We start from the raw sequence: 22,228 nt of genomic DNA on the forward strand, positions 1-22,228 counted from the left end.
ACTTTTTAATCAATCATCCAGTGATGAACTCTGATGTGAAACAATGCAGAAGAAAATTTAGGTTATGAATTTAAACAGTCACCAGATAATGCTGGTGTGGCCAACTGATGAGTGATTTAGCCAAAATGAAGACACACTTCAGATCAGTTGTTAAATATGCTGCAGCATGTTGTTTTTGGTGGCAATCAGACAACATGACCCCAGCTGCACCAGATGTACCCCTCTGTATACAGTAGCCTACATCCAAGCCCAATAACTACTAACTGCTTTTTTTCTTAAATTGTGTTAGTTTTGACAGATCCCATCCCAAACAGAAACGACAAAAAAATCTTAACATTAAGGAAAGCACACATCCTATAAAAAGGTTTTAATTCTGAAAGGATGACATTATGACAAGAGCCAGGGGTACTAAATACAAATCATAGCAGTCCCGCAGAGATTAGGCTTGGTGCAAGGGTGCCAACATAAAATTGCATATCAATCCATTTGGAAAAAATAAAGCAAACTATATCACACCAGATTGTTTTAGTCTTGAAACAAGACCATTTCAAAGTCAGAGTACAGCAGGTTAAACAATGCCAAACACCTCTATTCAGTTACAGTATGGGACAAGACATTCTGTTACAGCCTCTAACAGTTAACACAGCTGTGCAACTGTTTGCACTAATAAAAGGCAATAGTAACAGTATGTTACTGTATGTTGGTTTTTCTCTACACTCCACAGGTTCAGTGGTTCATGCACATTAGAGACAATCACTGCACATGCAATCATTTCTCAATGGAATCTACTGCAGGCTGTGGAAAATATTTTAAATCTGCCCAACTCAAACCTTTGAAACCTCTTACACCTGAAACCCCTGCTAAACATTTTAAAATTATAGACAACACAAGCTTCTTTACAGTTTAGATAATACACTAAAACTGACAAATCAAGGTCTTAATTAAACACACTCTTCAGAATGTACCAAATCAGTAAAAAGAAAACAAAAGACTTGAGATTTAACAATTTGTACATTCTAAAGCTGAACCAGGTTGATGACAAACATCAAGAGTGAGTGGAAAATTGAAAAGTGATCAAGGCCCTTGTTTTCAGGACATCTGTGATGGAGACATCTGGGCCTTCCTCATGGAGCGCAGGGCCTTCTCCCTCAGGTGCTTCTCCAAGTCATCTAAGCTGTCCTCTACTTCACTGTCTGATTCCTAAAACAAAAACAGCATGAAACATAAAAATTCTCAACACCTGCACACAAACACCTAATGTTGGTGCATGGCAAACAGCCAAATAATATCCACTATTTATATGTTCCCTGTGAACAGAAAGCCTCAGTAGCTACAAAAAAGAAATTACAGAAACAGATTTAACCTTTCTTGACTCTCCATCCTCCTCCATGCCCTGGTTTTCTGGGCCATCTGCAGGTGCAGCGCTGCCACTCTTCTCTTTCTTATGCTTCTTGTGCTTCTTGTGTTTCTTCTCTTTCTTGTGTTTCTTTTCCTTCTTCTTTTTCTTTTTCTTTCCAGTGCCGTCAACATCCGAATTCTGCAATAAAAGAGATTTTGAAGAGGACAACATAAAAAGTGCTCCCAAATAATACAAACATCAAGGGAAACATGTTCCAAGCATTACAGTGCCAACGAAAAATTATTGTACGCGCATTTCAAGACGTAATTTCTGGGGAATTTTGAACACATGTAGACTAATTTTGTGGTTCAGAATGCATTCAAGAACTCTCAGTATTCAAGGTCATTTAAAGTGTTGAATAGATGCGATGATGCTGCATATTTAATATTGACAGGCATTTTCACAACACTGTATATTCCATTTTATTGAGGTGGTGTTAGATAACTATTGGCTAATACAATCATATTATGAAGTTGTTGGTTTGCTGCACAAGCTGATACCCACATTACACAAATGTAAGGCATCTGCACACTATCACTGCAACCTCATTTCTAAACAAAGGCCTAATTCCAGCTACGATCTGTTAAAGCAGTAGTTTTTAAACTGTGCCCTGACAAACTGGCATGCCGTGGGATTTTTTGACAACCATGCATTATTACAATATACAACTCATGGTAAGACATAAGGTTCGTCTCTGGAGCCTGTGTCAGGAGAAGGAATAATTCAGTGGATGAGTGGATTTCTCAGTGGGAGGTTCTCTAGGGGTCTGGTTGAATAGTCAACATAGTAATAGTAAACAAACATTTACAGAATAATATGAGTAACGATGCCATGTTTCATAGGGGCTACTTTGCAGATCCGAATACAGGTATGCTTTGAGATGTCAGCTTGCCCTTTGGTGTTTCTTAGGCACAAAAAGGTTGAAAACCACTGTGTTCATGGACAATGGACAAAAATAAATCTGAAATATCAAACCTTGCTTGGGGACTGACTGCCAGAACCACTGCTGGCCTTTTTGGCTGGTGGTGGAGACCCACTGGCTGAGCGAGATGGTGAGGGGGAGGCAGATGCAGGGAGTGGACGTTTCTGAGGTGCTGGCTGAGGGGAAACAGATCTGGATCTGGAGGATGCTCTCCTCATAGGCTGGGGACTTGGAGATGGTCTATAGAGAGGACAAAGTTGATATTCAAAAGGCTGATGGCACAGGTACAAAACAGACTGTGTTCAAAAAGCTAAAATTCCATCATTCTGACATGCTAGCTGCCTTGGCTACCTCTGGTTGTTGCGTGGCTCTGGGGTACGGGACACTCTACGGATGGGTTTGCCACTGTGCGAAGGGGACTGCTGTCTCCGCTGGTTAGATGGAGATGTACCGGAGGTTTCAAAACGTCCCTGAGGACTGCTGGAACCCCTAACAGCACGACTGCGGTTTGCAGGGGACGGGGAGAGGCGGCTGGCTGCGGCACCGGGGGATCGCGTATCCCTGCTTGGCCTGACAGAAGGCAACATGGGGCTCCTCCTGTGCCTGGGTGGAGGTGAGGAAGATGGAGGTGTGCGTCTCCTTTGAGCAGGAGAACTTCTGCGCTTGGGGGACCTGGAGGGGCGTCGCTTGGCACCTGGAGAAGAGCGTTTTATGGGAGAGCTGGACAACCTCCTCTTCTGTGGTGGTAAAGGTGAGGGGCTGTAGCGTCGCTGGATAGGAGGAGAATATCGTCTGGGGGATGGAGAACGACGACGAGGAGGTGGGGAAGGAGACCTGGAAGCACCAAATTCAATTATGAAAAAACTTTTTGAATTGTCAGTCATTAGTATACAAATGATGGCTACTGAGATTAAAATCAACATGCCTATACCTTCGTCTAGGAGGAGAGGGAGATCTGCGACGTCGTGGGGGAGAAGGGGAGCGACGTCTGCGTCCAGGAGATGGAGAACGTCTTTTCCTGATGGGGTACAAACACACAAAATAATGCACAGGCTGAATGTGGTCAACTTGGATTTAAGAAAAACATCAAATTAAATCCTCCGGATAAGAATGTGTAAGTACTGTGGGAAGTGTCTGACCTTGGAGAGACATCCCTGTGTCGCCTCCGTGGGGAGGGGGTACGGCTACGTCTCCTCCTGACTTCCCCATTTCTGGCACCTGGCCCTGCTGTTGGCCTCTTGGGCCCCTCATCTTCTGAGGAGGAAGACCCTGTATCTGAAACCGAACAGACAGAGGACATGAACAGCTGTTTTTATTGTAGCCTTAACTGTATGCGGTGAGGAAAAAACACCAAGGTTGGGGTTAGGGCACATCTTCAAAAGTCCATGAGACGATGAGTGCAAGATGACATGGACAGAGACTTGGTTAAAGAGAGAGGATTGGGTATGGGAGAGGACAGAACGGGGATAAAAACGCTTATAACCTGAAGAAGACTGTCGATTCTGCCTGCGATATTGACGCCGCTGCTGCACCGAATCTGCTGTTGCCCCTTTCTCATTTTTATCCTCCTCTGAAATGTAGAGCATTGAGTGTCCCATCAGTGTTAGCAAAACCAGTGAAACAGGCTGCCATGGAAAACTTTCAGATGATACAGAAATATAAATACTGTATATCCCTGTGGCTTGACTTTTCATGAGGTTTCAACATGGCATAGTGCAATTGGACCATATATTCACACTCCCATTGTCCCTTGTGTTAGTATAAAGTGTGTTTCATCATGTTTTTGGTCACTGTACTGATACCCTAACCAGGATCAACTAGGTTAACAAATGAGAGCACTGTCATTAGGTCCTTACACGCAGACTTACTCAACCTTCTACTTTGCAATCAGTCTCCATTTGCTACCGTCAAAAAAAATAATAATCAAAAACACTGGTACCAAGCCAACAGCACAATATTCATTTTTGTGCTTAAAATAGGATTTTCAAAGAAGCCCCAATAAATGCCTTATTTTTTTCCTGCACAGGTAGACCAAGCTTCTACCGTAAGCTTAGCGACCTTAGTTTCAAGTGCATTTTCATTAGCAAAGCATATGTGACACAGTACATAATCCAAGCACGGTAAGTTAACCTTTGACAAAGCAAAATTGCATTGACTGTAAACAGGTAAACCACCACCACCATGACCCTTCCTGCTGAACACCATGACAAACCAATCAGCAAAGAGAGTCCACCTTTGACAGGTATTAGTGGCTGGGAACTCCATACGACCGGTCATCCCAGTTTTTGGAGAGAAAGGCCATTACAGGTCTTCAAACAAACATAATTTAATGCTTACCTGACTCAGACCCTTCAGAAGGTCTGGGCTTGGCATTGTCGGATGGAGAATCACCTCTTCCTCCTGGTTTTCGCTTTAAACCTGAAGAAACACAATTTTAGATACACAAGTTAAACTGCACTCCATTTTTTTAGTTCTTAAAATAGCTGCTTCATCCTGAATGCATGCAGACTTTAAATATACAGGAATGATTTGAATCACTGTAACATCATTTACCTTTACTTTATGAAGTATCACAAGACTTTAAATAATGGAATTTATTTTCTAAGACACAGAAGGAGAATGGCTAAAACTGTCGTGTGGTTGCAATATGACATGTAATAATTACAGAAGGCAATGAAAGAATAATTAAGATCATACCAGATGATCTAGTCGGTGATGCAGAGCCTCTGCCCCTTCTGGCCCGTGGAGATAGTGATCGTCTGTCCTTCCCTGCAGGGCTGATGGAAGTGTCAGGGTGATGGACCTGTTTTCGGGGTGGTGTGCTAGATATTCTTTTCATTGCTTTTTTAGGTGAGCGAGAGTTGGAGGAGCTGCTGCCAGACGATGAAGCAGAGCGAGAGCGCCTCCTGCAGGATGGAAACACAATAACCACATTAAGGGTTTATTTTCTCAAAAGGAAACGATGGTCCCACATTTGTACGGCCAGGAATTACTACGTAAAAATTGCATGGTTGCCAGCAAAACACAGAAATATCACACAAAGGTAGAGGTTACAGAGGAACTAAGCCTGAAAGACTTAACGACTGAGTCACTGACCTGCGGACAGGGGAGCGTCTATGTCTGTGTCTGGAGGTGGTGGGGCCGCGTCTAGGGGGGCTCCTTCGACGAGGAGACATTCTCCTCCTGGGACTCTGTCTTCTACGAGGGGAGTAAGATCTGAAATGGGGTTTGGAGAGTTAAACATCTATACGTTTAAGAAATTTGAAGTTCTCGATTTCACACAAGACAATTAGACACAAGACTTTTTAAGAACCAGAAGACACCATAATAACTATTTATCACAAATGTCACACATTACCGTGAACGGGAGCGTCGCCTGCGAGAGCGGGAATGAGAACGAGAACGGTGGTGAGGTCTTTCCCTCCTGCTGTCCTTCTCCCTTTCTCTGGACCTGGGCCTGTCCTCCTTCTTTTGAGTCTTCTCTGGTGAAGGTTCTTTGACTTCAATCACTGAGTCTGCTTTCACCACCTCCACAACTGTGTCACTGTAAACCAGAGAGAGAAGTTTAAATCCTAAATCCCTTTCACACAAAAGAATAAATAAAAAAAATAAAATCCGGTGGATTCACAAGTAAAACTAAAATTAACATTATGAACAACAACAAAGATGAGTTCCACAAACCAGGTGGAAGAGGTTTCTTGGATGACTGGTTCTGGCATGGCTCTCCCTGATATTTCTGGCTCCACAAGCTGCTCCAAGGGTTTTGTGGGCAACTGCATCAGGGGTGGTGGGGGTGAACTGCCACCAGCTGGACTGGGTTTGCGTCTTGGTGAGCGTGAGACGCTACGTTTCCTTTCCCGCTTAACTGGCGACCTTCGCCGTGGTGACGGTGACCTTGTCTTCCGCCTGGACAGATAAGCAAGGATATAATTAGTTTTCGTGCTCTGCGATAAATACAGAAACTCAATCTTAATACTGACAACATTTTTTCTTACCTCCTTGGGCTCTTTGACTGAGCCCTTTCTCTGATGTCCTTGTCCTTTTCCTTCTTGTCTTCATCGACTTTCTTCAGAGAAGCAAGCTTCTCCTGTTCAATCTACCAGAAATGGAACAAAACACATCACCATCATCTTTTATCCTGCAACACTCATGTACTGTCATCTAGAATGTCAAGTACTGTGTTCAATGTTATTGTCTCTGTATGTAGTTCTTATAGGATAGAGGAGACTACAGAGTTTTACAGAGTGTTTAAGATATAGTGCAGTCTCTCCACTAAGACAATGTCAGACTTCTTTACACCAGTACTTTTATGTCTGTATAATGATAACTTCCTAAACCCTGCCAGCAACCACATATCCATGACCTCCAGATAAGCAAAAGAGACACTTTGCTGACATTTGCTTCAGGGAGAACCTCACCTGTCTCTGTTTAATTTCCTCTTTCTTTTGTTCCAGAAAAGCAGAGGGGATGCCAGCAATGTTCTCCTGGGCACTCAGCAGCAGGGGCCACAGATCCTTCATGAACTCCCGGGCATTCTTCCCATTCAGGAAGCCTGTCAGGTTGATCTGCATCATCTTGCTATCCGGGTGCTGCAACACACACACGAAGGGGGGAGAGAGAGAAAAGACCATTGAAATAATGGAAGGCAAAATATCAGGGGGAGGTAGGATCCCAAGAATGGGACTGCCTACCTTCTAGTCCTCACTAAACTATACCTGTGACTATGTAGTTAATCATAATCAAAACATGTATGACTGACTAGAATACTTAACATACCTGGGTCCAATATTTCACTCAATAACCTACCAAAACAAAAATGTGACTGATTTTACTCGTACTCACAAACTCATCGAACTGAGAATGCGAGCTAACTGAGGGGAGACAAATCTAGAGATACAAAAACTGCATGCAATACTGCTGTTACACCCATTTCTGATTGTAATTCCCCAGATATACAATCTATCAAAAAAGCTCCTATAATACAAAGAATATTTCGTCATTATTTGATTTCCTCAGTGCTATTCCCACTACGTTACATTTCTGTGTCCCTACCCACCCCTTGTTCTCGGGTCTCCCCACAGTCTATGTTTCAGCAGTTAAACAAATAGCCACAATACAGAGTGCATTAAAACCCAACACTGCAAGTACAGTTCCGGTGTCTTCAGTGAGTCCCGTGGGATCAGTGGGCACGGAGCTCCCTTGGCTTGCTTCCGCCTCCCTACTGCTTGAGACTCAACCACCTTGAGCTTAATGTTATATCATTTATCTAAATTGCAAGAGACGAACAAGCAATAATGAGTACACAGTTACACAAAAAAGGAGTTTTATTTCAACAACTGACAGAATCATTGTGAGGCACCGTAATCTCAATTACCCTTTCTTACCATTATGCAACAGTACCCTTTAAACTTAGCTTTAACAGCCCACCCCATCCCCCAAAAGCTATGGCAAGAAAAAGATCAAATAAAAAGATTTTAAAAAAAAACTGTGTATCACATATATCATTATTAAATAAATACATGTGTTGTTTTAGCATTTTAGCAGAATGAAATTGACTCATTATAAGTATATATGCCAAAACTTCCATTTAAGTACACTATGGGATGGGATCCAAGTAATAGTCTGAGGATACTGTGTGTAAATTACTAGTGCTCTTTCTCCCCAGTAACCTTTTCTCTTATTTCCAAAAGTAAGCCTGTGCAATGGAATTGGCCCATTACCCAGACATCCCAAGTGGTTTGGCATATCAGTGGGGTACACAGTATGATTAAAAAAAGAAAGAAAAAAAGAGGAAAATCTTTGGCCATAATGAGTCTAGTTAAATAAAGTAGCCAATGGCCTATGGGATGAAGAACATGCACAATTTAGTCTGCAAAAATACAATGCATAATGTAATCAGTGGAGCTCAGCTTTACAGCTCTACTAGCAAGAAGTATTGTGTTATGGTCAAAAACACGACCACTACAGATATTTCAGTGGTCTTCCAGTTTTTAAAGAGTAACTTAAAGCCAAACTGAATTGCTTCTCATAGTTGAAAATCTCTACATCTGACCACACCTAACAGATACTGGGTGTGGTCAGAGGTTTAACAGACTTGTTACAGAGTAATACAAAATCAGATGAAAATCTTGTTTTTGCTGACCTCCAGTGGCTGAAGTTTTCAACTTGCTACAGCAATGTAGAGATACATCACTGTTAGGAATGGTTACAACTGCAACAGGTGTTGTCTTTTGTGCTTGTTCTCACCACACCCAACAGAACAAAAGATTAAACTTTCAATCAGAGGTGGTCGCTGAGACATACTTTTCAGCTTGGCATCAAAATAGCCTTTAGTTACTCTTTAAAAAATGAAAACGGAAAAAGAAGGAGATCCATTACTTTTAACAATAGGCTTTAGCAAATTGTTAAAACTTCCCTGTTTTCAGCCTGTAATTCCAGTTACATTTAAAGGGATCTGTGCAGTTTAATTATGCACCGCAAATACCTACGGAGAATATGATTATGGCATTGTTCAGGTGTGTCTTTCACTGACATGATATTGGTGATCCCTGCTAATAACTCACCTCAAACCACACACTGCATCATGAAGGGAGAGTTGGGCTCAGTGACTTTGGGCTCAGGAGAGAGCTAATTAGGTGTTGGTGCTATACTTCTGATGCAAGGTATAACATCCATATTGGTTCAGGCCTTTTAAATCATAAATCACATCATCATTAGAAGACTGCTGAATAAAGGCACTTTGTCACATAACAGCAAAACATGGTTATGTCATTATAAATCAGTTTTACACCAACTGTTACTTGACCCATTCAATTTGACTAGGATGTGCAATTATTTGCTTATATCCCTTCTTACTGTCTAGGCAATGCCCTCATATTTATAACAGTTGTGAAAAAAATAAAATAAAATAAAATAAACACAATTAAAGACATTACCTTCTCCTCAAGCTGGTTAAATATGAACTCTATGACGACGTCATCCTCAAACCCCAGAATCTCTGTCACCCGCTGAGTAATCCAAGGTTTGATGACTTCCAGGTTCACTTTGGTCATGTCCACCTAGGAGCAAAACAGTGTCCAACACAACACAAATTTAGCTAGTCATTACAATTTGCAAAGCAACAATTTGTTTGAAACTGAAATGGGTAACTGTACTGTGGCAAAGAGTATTGTAAATGTGGATGATCTCATACCTTCTTGTCCAGACATTCTGCAAATTTCAGCTGCTTCAGCAGTTTCTTCTGCTTGTTGCTGAAACGGTTGTCTTGCTCCGCACTTGTTCCCTGAAGAAAAATCAACCATCAACTCTTAGTGGGCTTGTAGATATCTCCACCTAACATTACATGCATATCAACACACGTTTGCAAAATGTCTCGCACACTATGTAGTTCTGTTGGATGCACAACAACTTCGTGGGCATTTGGTCAGTTTAAGGTTAATCTTACTGCACTCCATCATACAGGTAATACTGACACCGAGTCCAAAACCCTGACTCGAAATATCAAAACGTTATGCTACTTGTATTAACATATGAGGTCTCGTTGAAAGTTTGAGTATTAACCTACTCAACTTCCATTCACATGCCATGTCGAATTAAAGCCGTCACGTTGAGTCAGATAAGCTAAGGTTAGCTATGCTAACAGTTAGCATGCTTAATCCTCCAAGGAAACCTGCTAGCCAACGTCTAGAAGCTATGATGACCAAAACAGCGACAAGGACAGAAAATCAAAAGTCAAGTTAAATTGGTGTTGTTATTTAATACTGTTTTAGATCTAACGTTGCTTGTTCTGGCTAACGTTAGCATAGCAGTTGTCGTGACTACCTCACTGAGACAGAAACGATGCTCCTGTCGGACGCCATCTTTGGTCAAGGCTAACAAACTGGCACTAGCTAGCTGCGTTGACTCGTCTATTTCCTGCAAATATGTCTATCTTCAAATGAATGTAAAAAGACGACGATGTTTAAGAAATACAATGTTACATGCTGATATAGGGTAAGAAACATTCATTTTGTTAAGACGTGTAAACTTTGGAAACCCAACCCAATTGAAACACGACTCATCGAAATGCAAAATTGTTATCAGTTGATAGACGAAGCCCTGACCGTACCGACTGGGAATGTATGGCCCTCGACCAACATACATATTGCACATTAATGTTCTGAACAAGGAATGTAGCTCCATACAATTAAGCAACAACAACACACGTTTAAAATAAGAAATACGTTTCAAGACTTACGCGGAAGAATCCCGCGTCCATTATCAGCGACAATGGATACAAAAAGGCGCTGTTCAGAAAGACGTGTGCTCCGGTGAAATTTAGGAGGTTCGCCGGATGAAGGGTGCGCCTCTACAGGAAGCAACAAGCACTACACCAACTGTCACTACTGGAGAGGAGAAGGATACATCCTGACCTGTTTATACCTTAGTTAGATTTCCATCATCAGCAAATTATTACACTCATTATGTTGAATGCCTCCTTTCTGAGTGTTACAACATTATATATCTTAGGCCTATATCACAGGTGTATAATTATTGGTGCATTAATGAGTGAGCAGCATTTAATGTATATGGTTGAGGTGGGGCCAATTTTACTAATACTTCATAAACTGCTGAGTAGTTGAATGTATAACAATGAGTCATATTTTATTTACTGATAAAATGTTTTGTATGTAAAATCAGAATTTGCAAAGGAGGCTAATTAGTATTTATTGGTAGTTTAGTAAATGTTGTGCACTAAAAAGTACCATAACTCTGTCTGAAATGTGGGAGAGTGCAAGTATGAAGCAGTACAAGTACCTCAGAATTGTACCCACCATGATGATAAACACTATTGTTCATCATCATCATAACATCATCATGGGCCACTCAGAAGTAAAAGTTACTCTATATTCTACATGTTTAATACACAAAGTTCAAGAATTTACAATAATCACTGCCGTTTGTTTTTATTATTCAAGGTCTGATTCAAAGTACACTGCATTTTTATACATTGTTTTCAAAAGTAATCTACAGTAAATAAGGCTTCATTTGTTATTGGTACTCCCTAATAACCCTAACCAAAATCACACAGCTGGCAAAAAAGTAAAATAAAGGCTTCCTGTTAGATGCCACAGCAAGGGTAGAAGGGTTGTATACAGTGTGTGATTTTCACTTGATAGACTATATTATAAAAGACTGCCATTTAAGACAGCCAGAATACATGATGAGTCATTACAGTCCAGAGTTAACTGAGCCTGCCATCCCAGATGATCCTGAAATCAAAGTGTACAGATTTGTAACTTTAAATGTGCAACTGGTCCATATTGTGTTAGGCATTTTAATAGACATTGTAACAGACTGTTGTGTCCATGGATGTATTCAACATGACATTTGGTAATCTCTAAATAATAAGAAAGAAGTATTTTCCAGTTCCATCTGTGGCAACATACCCATTTGTAAAGCTTATACCATGATAACAATTAAAACAACAAAGATGAAGAGAAGGTTTGACAGTATATGATTCCCTGAAAAAGACTGAAATGTGCGTGTTTCAATGCATGCATATGACGTCTCACTGTCCACTGTGTATTGAGAGGTTCTGACTGAGAATTCCTACTTAACAAACAGTCAAGCTCATTGCCTTAATGTTCCAGAGTAACGGAGGATAGCTGTTGACCACTTATGAAAGTGACGTGAAAGGAAGTGTACTGTTGGTAAATGCAGGCTGAAGAAAAGTCAGGGGTAGGGCATTGGTCAGTCTTTGTGGAGAAGGTTTTGCTAGCTGACTGGCAAACCCTCATTTGTCCTCTTTTCTCGAATGGAGCGCAGCATGTCTGACACCAGTTCCTCGAGCCCAAAGGCCGGTGCCCAGCCCCAATCTCTCCTGGCATTGGAGTCATCAAACCTCACAGGCCAGCTGTCTGCTGCAAAGTGACATGCAAGATCACCACATTACTTCCATCACAACAGTAGCTACAGATAGCCAAATCAATCCCATAAATAATTATTTCAAAGTAATGCAAAATTAAACAGTAAAAACCAAGTGGAAACCTCCAGAACTGAAAAATGAGGACAATGCCGAAGTGCCAAAAACAGCAATTCCTCAAATGTCCACTTGCGGCTGGCCACAAAAGAGAGCCAATCCCCACAGAGTCTCATATTAAAATCCCCAACTTCCAACTTTCATTACTGCCTGGTACAAAATCACTTTTGGCCTCTATAGCTAATTTCCCTGTTCATGACAACTGTATAGGGGGTGAATATTTCTATATAACTTACTCATATACATTAAAGATTGAAATTTTAAATTAAAATAACTTGAAAGTTAGGCATAATTATGGACATGACCAATTTGAGTGACAGCTAGCCGCTCAGTTTCAGCAAGCAGGCTTCATTGGCCTGCCTCAGCTCCACCCACACTCCACCTCTCTTTGCCCATTTGTCTTTTCTTTTTTTTCCGGACAGGCGGAGCCCCTGTCTCTGAGCTTCACAATGGCTCTTCAACAATGGCTGATGTCACAGAGACCACATCCATGTTTAACACAGTCTATGGTAAAACATTGCTTTCAAGTCCATCCAAAAAAGGACTGTGACATCCACAAACCTTACAGATTGAGCTTTTTCTAAAAATGCCACACCCTTTAACAAATTAACACCTCATCTGCAAGGACATGAATGAAATATGTATATCTCCTTGAGCAAGTCAGGGGATCCAAACCAGTTGGATCATCTGGATCCAACTGTTTATCTTGTGTAAAAGAAAATCTCTCATTTAATCTCAATTTAAGGGCATGCTTTCAACAAATCTATAAAGGGGGCCCAGGTTTTAATATATATGTCCCAGGAGCTATTCCAATTATATCTCCGATTCTCTAATCGAGTCATAGAGTGTACTTCCTTGACCCACTGTTTAAACAAGGGAGGTTTCAGTGACTTCCAGTGCGGAAGAATTAGTCTCTGGTCCAACAGCTTTATAAATGCTATAGCATTTGCCGTCATCCCAAAGACAGCAACTGGGGTCAGGATTCCTGCCCCACTACAAATGTAGGAGACTGCGTTGAAAACCCTCACCCAGAGGTTACCGCGTAAATGACCTGAACATGTGACCTAGCATAACTGGGCTGTGGCAACATCTCGGACACTCAGGGTTAGTGCCGGGGTATATTGTGGCCAATCTCTCATTTGAATAGTGCAATCGATGTATGACTTTGAGTTGAATGACACCATGTCTTCGGCTGACAGAGGTGGTATGTGTACAATTTAAACTACGTTGGCACACCTCATCAGATTTTTTTTTTGGAACTGACTGAAAACATTACAAATAAGTTTCATCCCACACAAATTTTGTATGTGCTGTATGTGTGCCAAATGTGTTAAGTCGTACCAATGGTCTGCCGGACAGAGTCAGGATTGTAGGTGACCTTCAGGTGAGGGAGATGCTTGCGGATTTCTTGGGCCACCTCCTCTGGAGTGAAGCTCATGGCGGTGATGTTGTAGGTACGCAGGGATAGCTGGCACTCTGGAGCCTGCATGAACTCTACTGTCGCCCGATGGCAGTCAGAAATATGCATCATGGGAAGACGGGTATCAGGACGCAGGTAGCACTCGTGGTGACCTGTGCTGAGAGCATCGTGGAAGATTTGAACTGCATAGTCTGTGAAGACAGAGGTCCGAGGTGCTTAGTCCATAACGTCAAGCTGATTGTACTGAATCTATGTGGCACAGGCAGATGTCGAGTGACGCAATACCTGTTGTTCCTCCTCCAGGAGTTGTGTTGACTGATATCACACCTGGGTAACGTAGGCAGCGGAAGTCCAGACCATATTTATGATGAAGATACTAAACAAAAAGACAAAATCATGCAAATATATGCATTGGAATCTGGGTGCATGCATAGTGTATGTGTGTACATTTGAAGATTGACCCACCTCTCCCATCAGCTCTCCGTGCACTTTGGACACGCCGTAGATGGTTCGAGGCCTTTGAACACAGAGGTCAGGGGCCGGGTCACGTGGAGAAGAGGGACCAAACGCTCCGATGGTGCTAGGGACAAAGAGGCGCAGGCAGTTCTCTAGGGCCAAGTCCAGCACATTATGAAGGCCTAGATGAACAGAACATCAAAGTGGATTTTAAATGTAATAACCCCTAAAAAGGTGGCACATATAAATGGCGTGTGTACTAAGCAGACCTGTGATGTTGATCTTCCGTGCTAAAGCCACATTAGCCTCGCCCACGGCACTAAGCAGCGCACTGTAGTGGACCAGCCAGGTGATGCGATTATTTACAATCAGTTCTCGGAGAAGTCTGTAGTCCAACACGTCAGCATAAACAAATGGGCCTGAAGGGAAAGATCAATTCAAAGAAATCTAATGATTTATGCAGCAGGGAAATAAGCAGTGCATTCTGTTTAATGTATACTGGATAAAAATGTTAACCATGTGAGCAAAAGTGGAAAAAACTCACCACTGCTGAAAACATGAGGTGGAGGCTTCTTAATGTCTGACAGGATTACATTCTCTGTTCCATACTGTTTCCTAGACATCAATATAGATCTGATGACATTCAAATTTCAAACACTGTAACTAAGTAAATGTTTCAGGAGTTTCTACAAATCTCACCTCAGTATCTGTGCGAGTCCCACACCTAACTGTCCAAGACCACCTGCATATAGAGACAAAGTTCAATCTTTGATCTGTCCAGAGAAAACACGACAATGATTGGAGTTTGCTATGAAACCAATGTTTTTAGCGCACTGTCCTTCATCTTTTTGTTTGTTCCAAAGCTTTATCCTGGGACAAAAAGTGATAACAGGGTATTATTCTCCCCACAGTCACTCATTGGCTCTTTTATGCCACCAGCACTGTCTGTCCACACCCTATTGTGATGAGTCAAAATGGGGTCCCTCTGCTGGTGCAGTGAAAACAACTCGAAAAGAAAAAAACGACAGCACGTGTCTGTAGTATTCCACTCATGCCATTGATGCCACAAAATGAATCCTTCCTAAAGACACTCTGGCATTTTATTTTATTAAAACATGCGATTGTGATCTGATTAACGTTCTAAGCTCCCTTAAAAGGTTCCCATCAGCATGGCACTCAAATCCTATTGTAACTTCTCTGTGGTCAACAGTACAAAACAGTGCCTGCACAATGAAAGTGGTAGAAAGCAATGGCAGCTTCACAGGCTCAGTGTTTGGGTAGCTGTGGAAAAGTCCATCTTTCCCTGAATGAATACATGTCAGGAAGTAGTAGCTATTATGACTTCATGACAGAAGAAAATGTGTATTACCCGTGATGAGGACACGGGGATTTTCCTTAGGAGGTGGGGGGTTGCAGGTCTCCTGGCTGTTCCACCTGCTCATCTGCCTGGGCAAACAGCTGAAGCAGCGAGCGTGCAAACTCCGCGCCCTGCTGAGACAGCCTCGGCAAAACAGGCCCAGCACAGCCGCATTGGGCACACACACCCGCACACCCGGTTGCATGTCCAGTAGCAGTCCTTAGAAAAGTTAAATTGAGCTTAACCAGATCATAATGATCACACAGAACGTCTACATCTTGGTCATAATCATTGGGGCACACACGAGTTGTGATAGATAACATTACAACAGTTCATCCTAACATCACACACAGGCACAAAGTGAACTGAAATAAGACATGGACACTATTTATTACCTGTGTGCTGACAAAATCAGAAATCCCAGACAGATGATTCTTGGTCCAAAACCAGCTGATGCAACTATGCCGAAAAAAAAAAAATTCCCAAAGCTATTCCTCTAAACAAAATGACGAAATAAGGGCTGGAAAGACAGTTTTCGAGGCATTTAAGTTTTAGAATGAAAAGATTACCATCCGATCGGTCACCGTTTCAGCTCACCCAGTAACCACTGGATAAATATACAGTTGTAGAAAGTCATGCTGGGCTATGTGGTTCTTGTCCACTTTGTATAATCACCAGGGCTCGTTGCTCTTGACTGAACAGGACTACAGTCTCCAGCTTGCAAAGCTCCGTGTGTGCAAACATGCTGACTTGCTGTGCACAGGGATTTGCATTGTGAAGAGTGTTTAGCTGAGCTTAACAGGACTGGGAGGTGTGTCAGTTACACAGTCTTCCCCTATTGATAATATTTATGAGAGAATATATGTCAGAAAATAATTACCCCATTGAAACTATGCCCAACATGGAGAAAATACATCACTCCTTAAGCAGTTAAATCAGATAAAAAATGGTGTGACAATACAGCAATAACAATAAGCCAGCCAACAATAAGGTCTTTTCACAATACACTGTTTATGACAGAATAAAAATACTGTACATTGAAACACAACAGACTGTTAAGACTTCAGTCAGAATAATTCCAGTGTCAAAAGACATTGCACATGGGTAACATTCTTCATTAAAACATGCTCTAAATGGTGAGTCTGAGCGTCGTGCTTGTTCACAGACTGAATGGCCATCAGCTGAGTGCCAGCTTCCCCCACTCAATGACCATGTTCCTTATTTCCTCCTGAGCCTCTTCAAGGTGACGAGCCTGTTGGGTCCACCTCATAAAGAAGCCTTAGGATCAGACATGGGTTTGAGTCAACACCATCACAGTAAAATCCTGTTTCACAAAAAAAATACTACGTCCTGACAGATACAAAACTTGAAATATGTTTTTAATGACAGTAATACAGCAGAATTCAATATCGCAGATAAGCAAATGCATATGGTATGATAATCGTCAATTTCCATACCACGTTCCAGCATGAAACCCATATACTGCTGCAGCCCAACACTAAAGCATTATCAACACAGCATTCTAATTTCATTACAACATTACACTGTTGACAGTAACTACATGACAAAAACATGAGATCAAGTTTGAATACATGTGCCAAACAAAGCTTACCCTTCCAAAGCTGCAGGGACTGAGGGTGGACTGAGGGCCAGATTGCTAGCTCAGTGGGCTCATACAGGGGGTTAGAGTAGTAATCTTTCTCCCTGGGTGTCAACAGGGCCTGGAACAAACAGTGAGTGTTCTCCATCACCGCTAGAGCACACCTGAGAGGGAAGAGTGAGGTCGGAAGGTGCAGTAAGGTTAGTTTGAAAGAACGCCAAAGTTGGGTATTGTGACACCCATCAACTCCCAATGCCCAGTCACTCTGAGAGGTACGACTGACCTCTCCTGGTGGTTGTTGCACAGGAAGGTGCCATACTTGGACGCGTAGGCCTCTGTCGCCAGCCTCAGCAGCAGCGCCTCAGAGAAGCCCAGTGCCAGGGGGAACTGATGCCACAGCTGCCACACACAGTCCAGTAGCAGCAGGAAGACTGGGGACTCCTGCTGGAGGCGGGCATGGGAGTAGGCTGAGTGGGCACAGCGCTGCTGGAATGGGTGTCCGGCCTGGAGAGAAGAACACTTACACATATAAACATCCATACAACGCACACAAACACCCTGAGTCATATCTTATTTCAGCCACGCCACCTGTCGTGTTACTGTTAATTGTGGGTTATTTGATTGGTCTGTAAGACTGAATATATTGTTTCATGGTTCTTGTGTAGACAAACAATGACATAAGTTTGCCTTAAAAGACCTTCAAACAGTGAGTGCTTGTGGATTATAAAGATATCTGAAAAATCAGTCACCCTGTGCATCACTGGAGCAGAGGGTGAAGACAAGACTGTGAAGGAATATCCTTTGAGCAAGATATTTGGTAATAAGCACTGTGTTTGATAAACAGGGGACAGCACTGCAGCAGAACTGTGAATGTTAGAAGCATTTCTTTCTCTTTTCCAGTCTTTCACATACACACACACACGCTCTCACCTGTATCCACTCCCTCTCCAGCAGAGCCAGGAAGCCCTCCATTGTCCGGCAGCATGGGTCCATGATGAGCTGAGCCAGAGTGCTGATGAGCAAAGTGCAGTCTGTCCCTTCAGAGCCGTGAACCAGAACTGAATGACCGTCCCTGGACACAAACAGTAGAAGCTGCTGACAGGCCTCACATGAATGGGTTACTTGCGTACAATTTGCATTTACAGAAACAAGACATAAATTTACACCATCTGTAATCACACCACAGACAACCACTGTGGGTGTAGTTCCTACCTCTCCACACACTCTGCCAGCAAACCAGCAGTTGACAAGGCAGTCTGGACGTGAGACAGCCACTTTGAATTCTCAAGCTTACTGAGCCAACGGTCCATATTATGGGACGAGTCACCACAGGCATCCACCAGTTTAATTAGGCTCTCCTGCAATGCTTTTCCCCTGTACATACATATGAAGAAAATAAGGTGGAGGAGGTGAGTGTGATGGGACAGACCAGGATCATAAAATGATGAACAGCATCCACTCCCACTGAACACTCTGCATGCACACACACACACCTTTCCATCTGTCTGTGCAGTCTCTTCCAGTGGATATAAGACGATTTGGACTCAAACCCTCCGCCTATCACCCGGGCCTGCTGCGCCTGCTGACTGGAGCGCGTGTCAATAATGTAACCTTTATCTGAGCCGTCAATCACAGCCTGAAGGAGGTGCTCATCTTCCCTACAGCGCTTCCTATTGGCTCCTGTCAGCGGCTGACTGCTGCGCATGATTACCTGAAAAGGTTTAGTTTGATTAGAGTTGTATAGCTGCATGTGTGAATTGCAGCTCAGCAGTGGAGATACATAGGAGCACCTCACCATGCCATTCTTCCTGTGGTAGTAGCACAGGACAGGGAAGCGTCCCCCCTGTCTGAATTTGGCCACCTTCTTAAGCATGTCATCATCTGTGTTCTTGGGGACGATGACAGCTGGAGGATAAGAGGGACACACTGAGTAGTCTCTGTTCACTGTGCTCAGCCTCCACCTATCATGCTGCAAACAGAGGAGAGTGAGGATGATGAGGGCTGGTCACAGTGACACATGACTAGCAAAAAAAAAAAAGAGTGAAGTCCCTTATAAACACATGATATCATATTTGTTTAATCCATCTGTAAAAATGACAAGTTGTTATTGTCTGGAGTCTCAGACTGTTGCAGAGTTACTTCACATTAACATTATGACTCCAGGCACTCCAGACTCCGCTGCGTGCCAAGAAAGAAATGGCAGGAATCAGCATGGCGGACGTGTGTGGATATGCAAGCTCTAACTGTTTAATTCAGGATGAAGGACAGTCACCAGGCCCGCTGGATGAATACTACAGACATCCTACATGTTCTGAGAACATTGTTCCCATAAAACACATGCAACAATGCTGCCCTCAGGGTCCACCCCTCAGCATAGCAACACGCTATTCCCAGAGCAAGGTGTCTGTCCATTAAGCATGAATTCAAGCTGTGTGCAGCACATTCTGGAGTTAAGGAAAAACAAATGAAAGCTAAGCAACAGGGATATCCTGACTCTTGACCCCGACATTCAGTTTCCCAGCCATTTTCCTGTCATGTGGATTTTGGATCACATCAAGTTGCCTGTGTTGAGTGATTGCATTCCTGTACAGCAGAAACAAGTCTATACTGGAAGGGTTTTATATGTTGCTTACAAGCTCCTTCATTTGACTGTAGTGCTTTTCAGGGGATGACAGGCCCCACTGGTCCAGCAGGCTGCGATCAGAGGGTCTGTGAAAGAAAGGATACATCCACGACACACTGTCCAGACAGGACAGGGTCTAGAGAAAGACAGAGAGACTGTTGTGAGACATGATTGTTATCAAATGTAAAGCACAGATGTGAGCAAGGAGGGAATAGTGAGAAATGCCATATTCAAGCAAAGGATGTAAGATCCCATCCTAAAACAGAAACAAAATACTGATTTCCTTATCAGTGTGTGATGTGTTTCAGGGCTTAGCAGGATTATTAGATTATTTATTCTACCTCAATAGAGTGCGCAATGTTGAGACACTGCTCCATGCCCGGGATGTCAAGCTGGAGGACACGCAGATCTTTACACTTAATGGTAATTGTCCCTGATGATCCAGATATCCTACACACACACACACACACACACACACACACACACACACACACACACACACAGCAAAACGATTCTGATGCAAAACAATAGAAACAACACCCATGTGCCCAGTCAACCCCCCCAACCCTCCATGGTTTGACTCTGGCAGTGCAGAAAGCTTGACTTGCAACAGGAAAGGAAGATGAACGCAGTCAGCTGGGCTGTGTGTGCGAGTGTGTGTGTGTGTGTGTGTGTGTGTGTATGCAACCCCTTTGCTTTTGCTTTCATGAGGCTAGTAGTAGTTAGTAGTTAGTAGCAAGCATTATTTGTTTGCATGTGTGTGTACTTGTATTTGCTATATCTTACAGCCTGTTTTAAAGTTCAGACTTAGTTTTAAGGGTTAGGTTAGAATTAGGTGTAGGTTAGGGTCAAGGTTAGCTAATTAATTGTTAATGTTTGGGTAAGGGGCTAGGGAATGCGTTATGTCCACGAGGGTCCTTACAAGGATAGAAGTACAAGTGTGTGTGTGTGTGTGTGTGTGTGTGTGTGTGTGTGTGTGTGTGTATGTGTGTATGTGGAAGGTGATGCGAAATCAGAGTTGCAAATTTCCTATTTCAGCACTGTGGGCAAGACGAGCAGCACACAGCAGACACATGGCAACACAAACGATGTCCAACCTTTCACTGCGGGCTGTGTTAGAGAAGAGGCCCGAATAGGCCAAAAGGTTTTCCACACTGGTTAAAAAGATTTGAGGAATAATGGAATTAGACATGCATTAGATATTGGAGCATTCAATGGTACAGTAGAGAGAGCTCTGGATACTGTTGATTAGTTATGTTGATTAGTGTGGTTACTTGTTTTACATGTCTGTAATTATAATAATCTAAAATAAGATCGAATAAATCCAAACCCCTTATTACGTGGTGCAATCTGTAAGCAATCACAATGAATTCTGTTTAATCAAGTGTTTAATGTTTTGGGAAACAAATGGAAGCAAATGTACTCTGTTGTTGACTATGTTCATTTTCTGATGATTTTGTAGCTGCAGTGATGACTTGCCACTTGTCAGCCCTCCTCTCTCACCTTTTCTCAATGGCATCGATGTTCCTGAGGAGCAGCAAGACCTGCCGAGAGCCGCCCTCCTCCCTGTCCGAGAAGAGCAGGTGGTGGCCGGTGATGCACAGGGTTCCTCTGCTCGGCGGGTGTAGCGGCTGTCGGAGCACAACATCCTCCACGTTGGCGGTCTTGATGTGCTCAGAAAACTCCATCAGTTCCCCGTCACAAAGCCAAAAACCCTGCGCTGCTCAACTTCTGCTGACCACTTCAAATCACTTCCTCTCCTCTCTGGTAAGAAAACGAAAGCCAACTCCCTCCTCTGCTCACTCACTCGATTGGGTAAGACTGCAGGAGCGCTCTGTTTGTTTGACGATAGTGCGTCTATAAATAGTCTTTTTTTCTGTCAGTCAACACCTTCTCGCACACAGGTGGCAGAGCGCGAGGCTGCTGTGCACAAGGCGGAAGTGCGCTTTTCCTGCAACGAGGCTTCGATGTGTCACATATTGCTGCTAAAAGTTTTTGTATGTTGTGGGGAGACAGAAAGGAAGCAGCAGTGATGTGCTTGTTTTATAATAAACGACCACTAGATGGCAGCACAGTCTATTGTTTGTTTGGATGAGCGTAGCTAAGCTTAGGACGTAGAGGTAGTGAAACCACGACGTATGAAGACCCCACTCAGTAAAGCCTCTGTAGTTTGAGTATTAAAAGTAGGCTACTCATTTGCACAATGCCCCTTTTCAGAATAATATTATATGTAGGCTATATTATTGTGCTGATGCGCAGGAGTGCATGCTGCATTTTAATGTTGTAGCTTGTCGAAATAGAGCTTTACAAAATAGTATAAAAACATAGAAGTTGAAAAAAATGCATCCATTTTTATGCTGTTGGCGGTTTATATCATGCATCCGGTTTTGTAAGATGATCAGTTTTGTATGTAATATATATTAATTATTA

General features: G+C 42.7%; 3 protein-coding genes across 6 annotated transcripts; all 3 read right to left on the bottom strand.

The window, feature by feature from the left end:
• Positions 1-352: 352 nt before the first annotated feature.
• Positions 353-10,664, bottom strand: srrm1 (serine/arginine repetitive matrix 1). 3 transcript variants are annotated; one of them, XM_076749033.1, is made up of 17 exons: positions 10,558-10,664; positions 9,514-9,603; positions 9,257-9,379; positions 6,740-6,910; positions 6,317-6,417; positions 6,003-6,227; positions 5,680-5,865; positions 5,418-5,537; positions 5,019-5,227; positions 4,659-4,739; positions 3,805-3,891; positions 3,461-3,596; positions 3,253-3,339; positions 2,673-3,155; positions 2,375-2,561; positions 1,364-1,537; positions 353-1,193 (listed from the first exon to the last, which is right to left on the bottom strand). In XM_076749033.1, the coding sequence occupies exons 1-17, from the start codon at positions 10,576-10,578 to the stop codon at positions 1,182-1,184; spliced, it is 2,493 nt and encodes an 830-aa protein (XP_076605148.1). In that variant the 5' UTR covers positions 10,579-10,664; the 3' UTR covers positions 353-1,181. The 3 variants fall into 3 exon arrangements, with proteins under 3 accessions (XP_076605148.1, XP_076605147.1, XP_076605149.1); XM_076749032.1 differs by having other exon boundaries at positions 353-1,200; XM_076749034.1 differs by lacking the exons at positions 9,257-9,379; positions 9,514-9,603; positions 10,558-10,664 and adding an exon at positions 8,885-9,011 and having other exon boundaries at positions 353-1,200.
• A 595-nt stretch (positions 10,665-11,259) lies between these two features.
• tdh2 (L-threonine dehydrogenase 2) lies at positions 11,260-16,274 on the bottom strand. The gene is made up of 9 exons (XM_076748912.1): positions 15,971-16,274; positions 15,588-15,794; positions 14,918-14,960; positions 14,763-14,833; positions 14,488-14,637; positions 14,228-14,400; positions 14,048-14,138; positions 13,684-13,953; positions 11,260-12,223 (listed from the first exon to the last, which is right to left on the bottom strand). Exons 2-9 carry the CDS (start codon positions 15,778-15,780, stop codon positions 12,078-12,080), a joined length of 1,137 nt encoding a protein of 378 aa, XP_076605027.1. The 5' UTR covers positions 15,781-15,794; positions 15,971-16,274; the 3' UTR covers positions 11,260-12,077.
• A 430-nt stretch (positions 16,275-16,704) lies between these two features.
• LOC143331889 (myotubularin-related protein 9) lies at positions 16,705-21,544 on the bottom strand. 2 transcript variants are annotated; one of them, XM_076749060.1, is made up of 11 exons: positions 21,302-21,544; positions 20,896-20,952; positions 20,140-20,248; positions 19,809-19,934; positions 18,971-19,144; positions 18,669-18,886; positions 18,388-18,549; positions 18,106-18,247; positions 17,459-17,679; positions 17,188-17,339; positions 16,705-16,853 (listed from the first exon to the last, which is right to left on the bottom strand). In XM_076749060.1, the coding sequence occupies exons 1-11, from the start codon at positions 21,484-21,486 to the stop codon at positions 16,753-16,755; spliced, it is 1,647 nt and encodes a 548-aa protein (XP_076605175.1). In that variant the 5' UTR covers positions 21,487-21,544; the 3' UTR covers positions 16,705-16,752. The 2 variants fall into 2 exon arrangements, with proteins under 2 accessions (XP_076605175.1, XP_076605176.1); XM_076749061.1 differs by lacking the exon at positions 20,896-20,952.
• Positions 21,545-22,228: the final 684 nt, after the last annotated feature.

Source organism: Chaetodon auriga, chromosome 14 (assembly GCF_051107435.1).
Source record: "Chaetodon auriga isolate fChaAug3 chromosome 14, fChaAug3.hap1, whole genome shotgun sequence".
NCBI lineage: Eukaryota > Metazoa > Chordata > Actinopteri > Chaetodontiformes > Chaetodontidae > Chaetodon > Chaetodon auriga.

What these genes read in the sequence shown, in the direction of transcription:
- srrm1 (XM_076749032.1), bottom strand. Translation starts at nt 10,578, where the DNA reads ATGGACGCGGGATTCTTCCGC. An exon ending in AGACGCTCCCCTGTCCGCAG is followed by an intron (nt 5,228 to 5,417) that starts GTCAGTGACTCA and finishes TCCATCCTGCAG; the next exon opens with GAGGCGCTCTCGCTCTGCTT. An exon ending in GAATCGACAGTCTTCTTCAG is followed by an intron (nt 3,597 to 3,804) that starts GTTATAAGCGTT and finishes GTTCGGTTTCAG; the next exon opens with ATACAGGGTCTTCCTCCTCA.
- tdh2 (XM_076748912.1), bottom strand. Translation starts at nt 15,780, where the DNA reads ATGCAACCGGGTGTGCGGGTGTGTGTGCCCAATGCGGCTGTGCTGGGC. An exon ending in TCCTGGAGGAGGAACAACAG is followed by an intron (nt 13,954 to 14,047) that starts GTATTGCGTCAC and finishes CTGTCTTCACAG; the next exon opens with ACTATGCAGTTCAAATCTTC. An exon ending in CTCTGTCCGGCAGACCATTG is followed by an intron (nt 12,224 to 13,683) that starts GTACGACTTAAC and finishes GTCACTTTGCAG; the next exon opens with CAGACAGCTGGCCTGTGAGG.
- LOC143331889 (XM_076749060.1), bottom strand. Translation starts at nt 21,486, where the DNA reads ATGGAGTTTTCTGAGCACATCAAGACCGCCAACGTGGAGGATGTTGTG. An exon ending in ACAGTCAAATGAAGGAGCTT is followed by an intron (nt 19,145 to 19,808) that starts GTAAGCAACATA and finishes CTCTGTTTGCAG; the next exon opens with CATGATAGGTGGAGGCTGAG. An exon ending in TGCAACAACCACCAGGAGAG is followed by an intron (nt 17,340 to 17,458) that starts GTCAGTCGTACC and finishes CTTCCCTCTCAG; the next exon opens with GTGTGCTCTAGCGGTGATGG.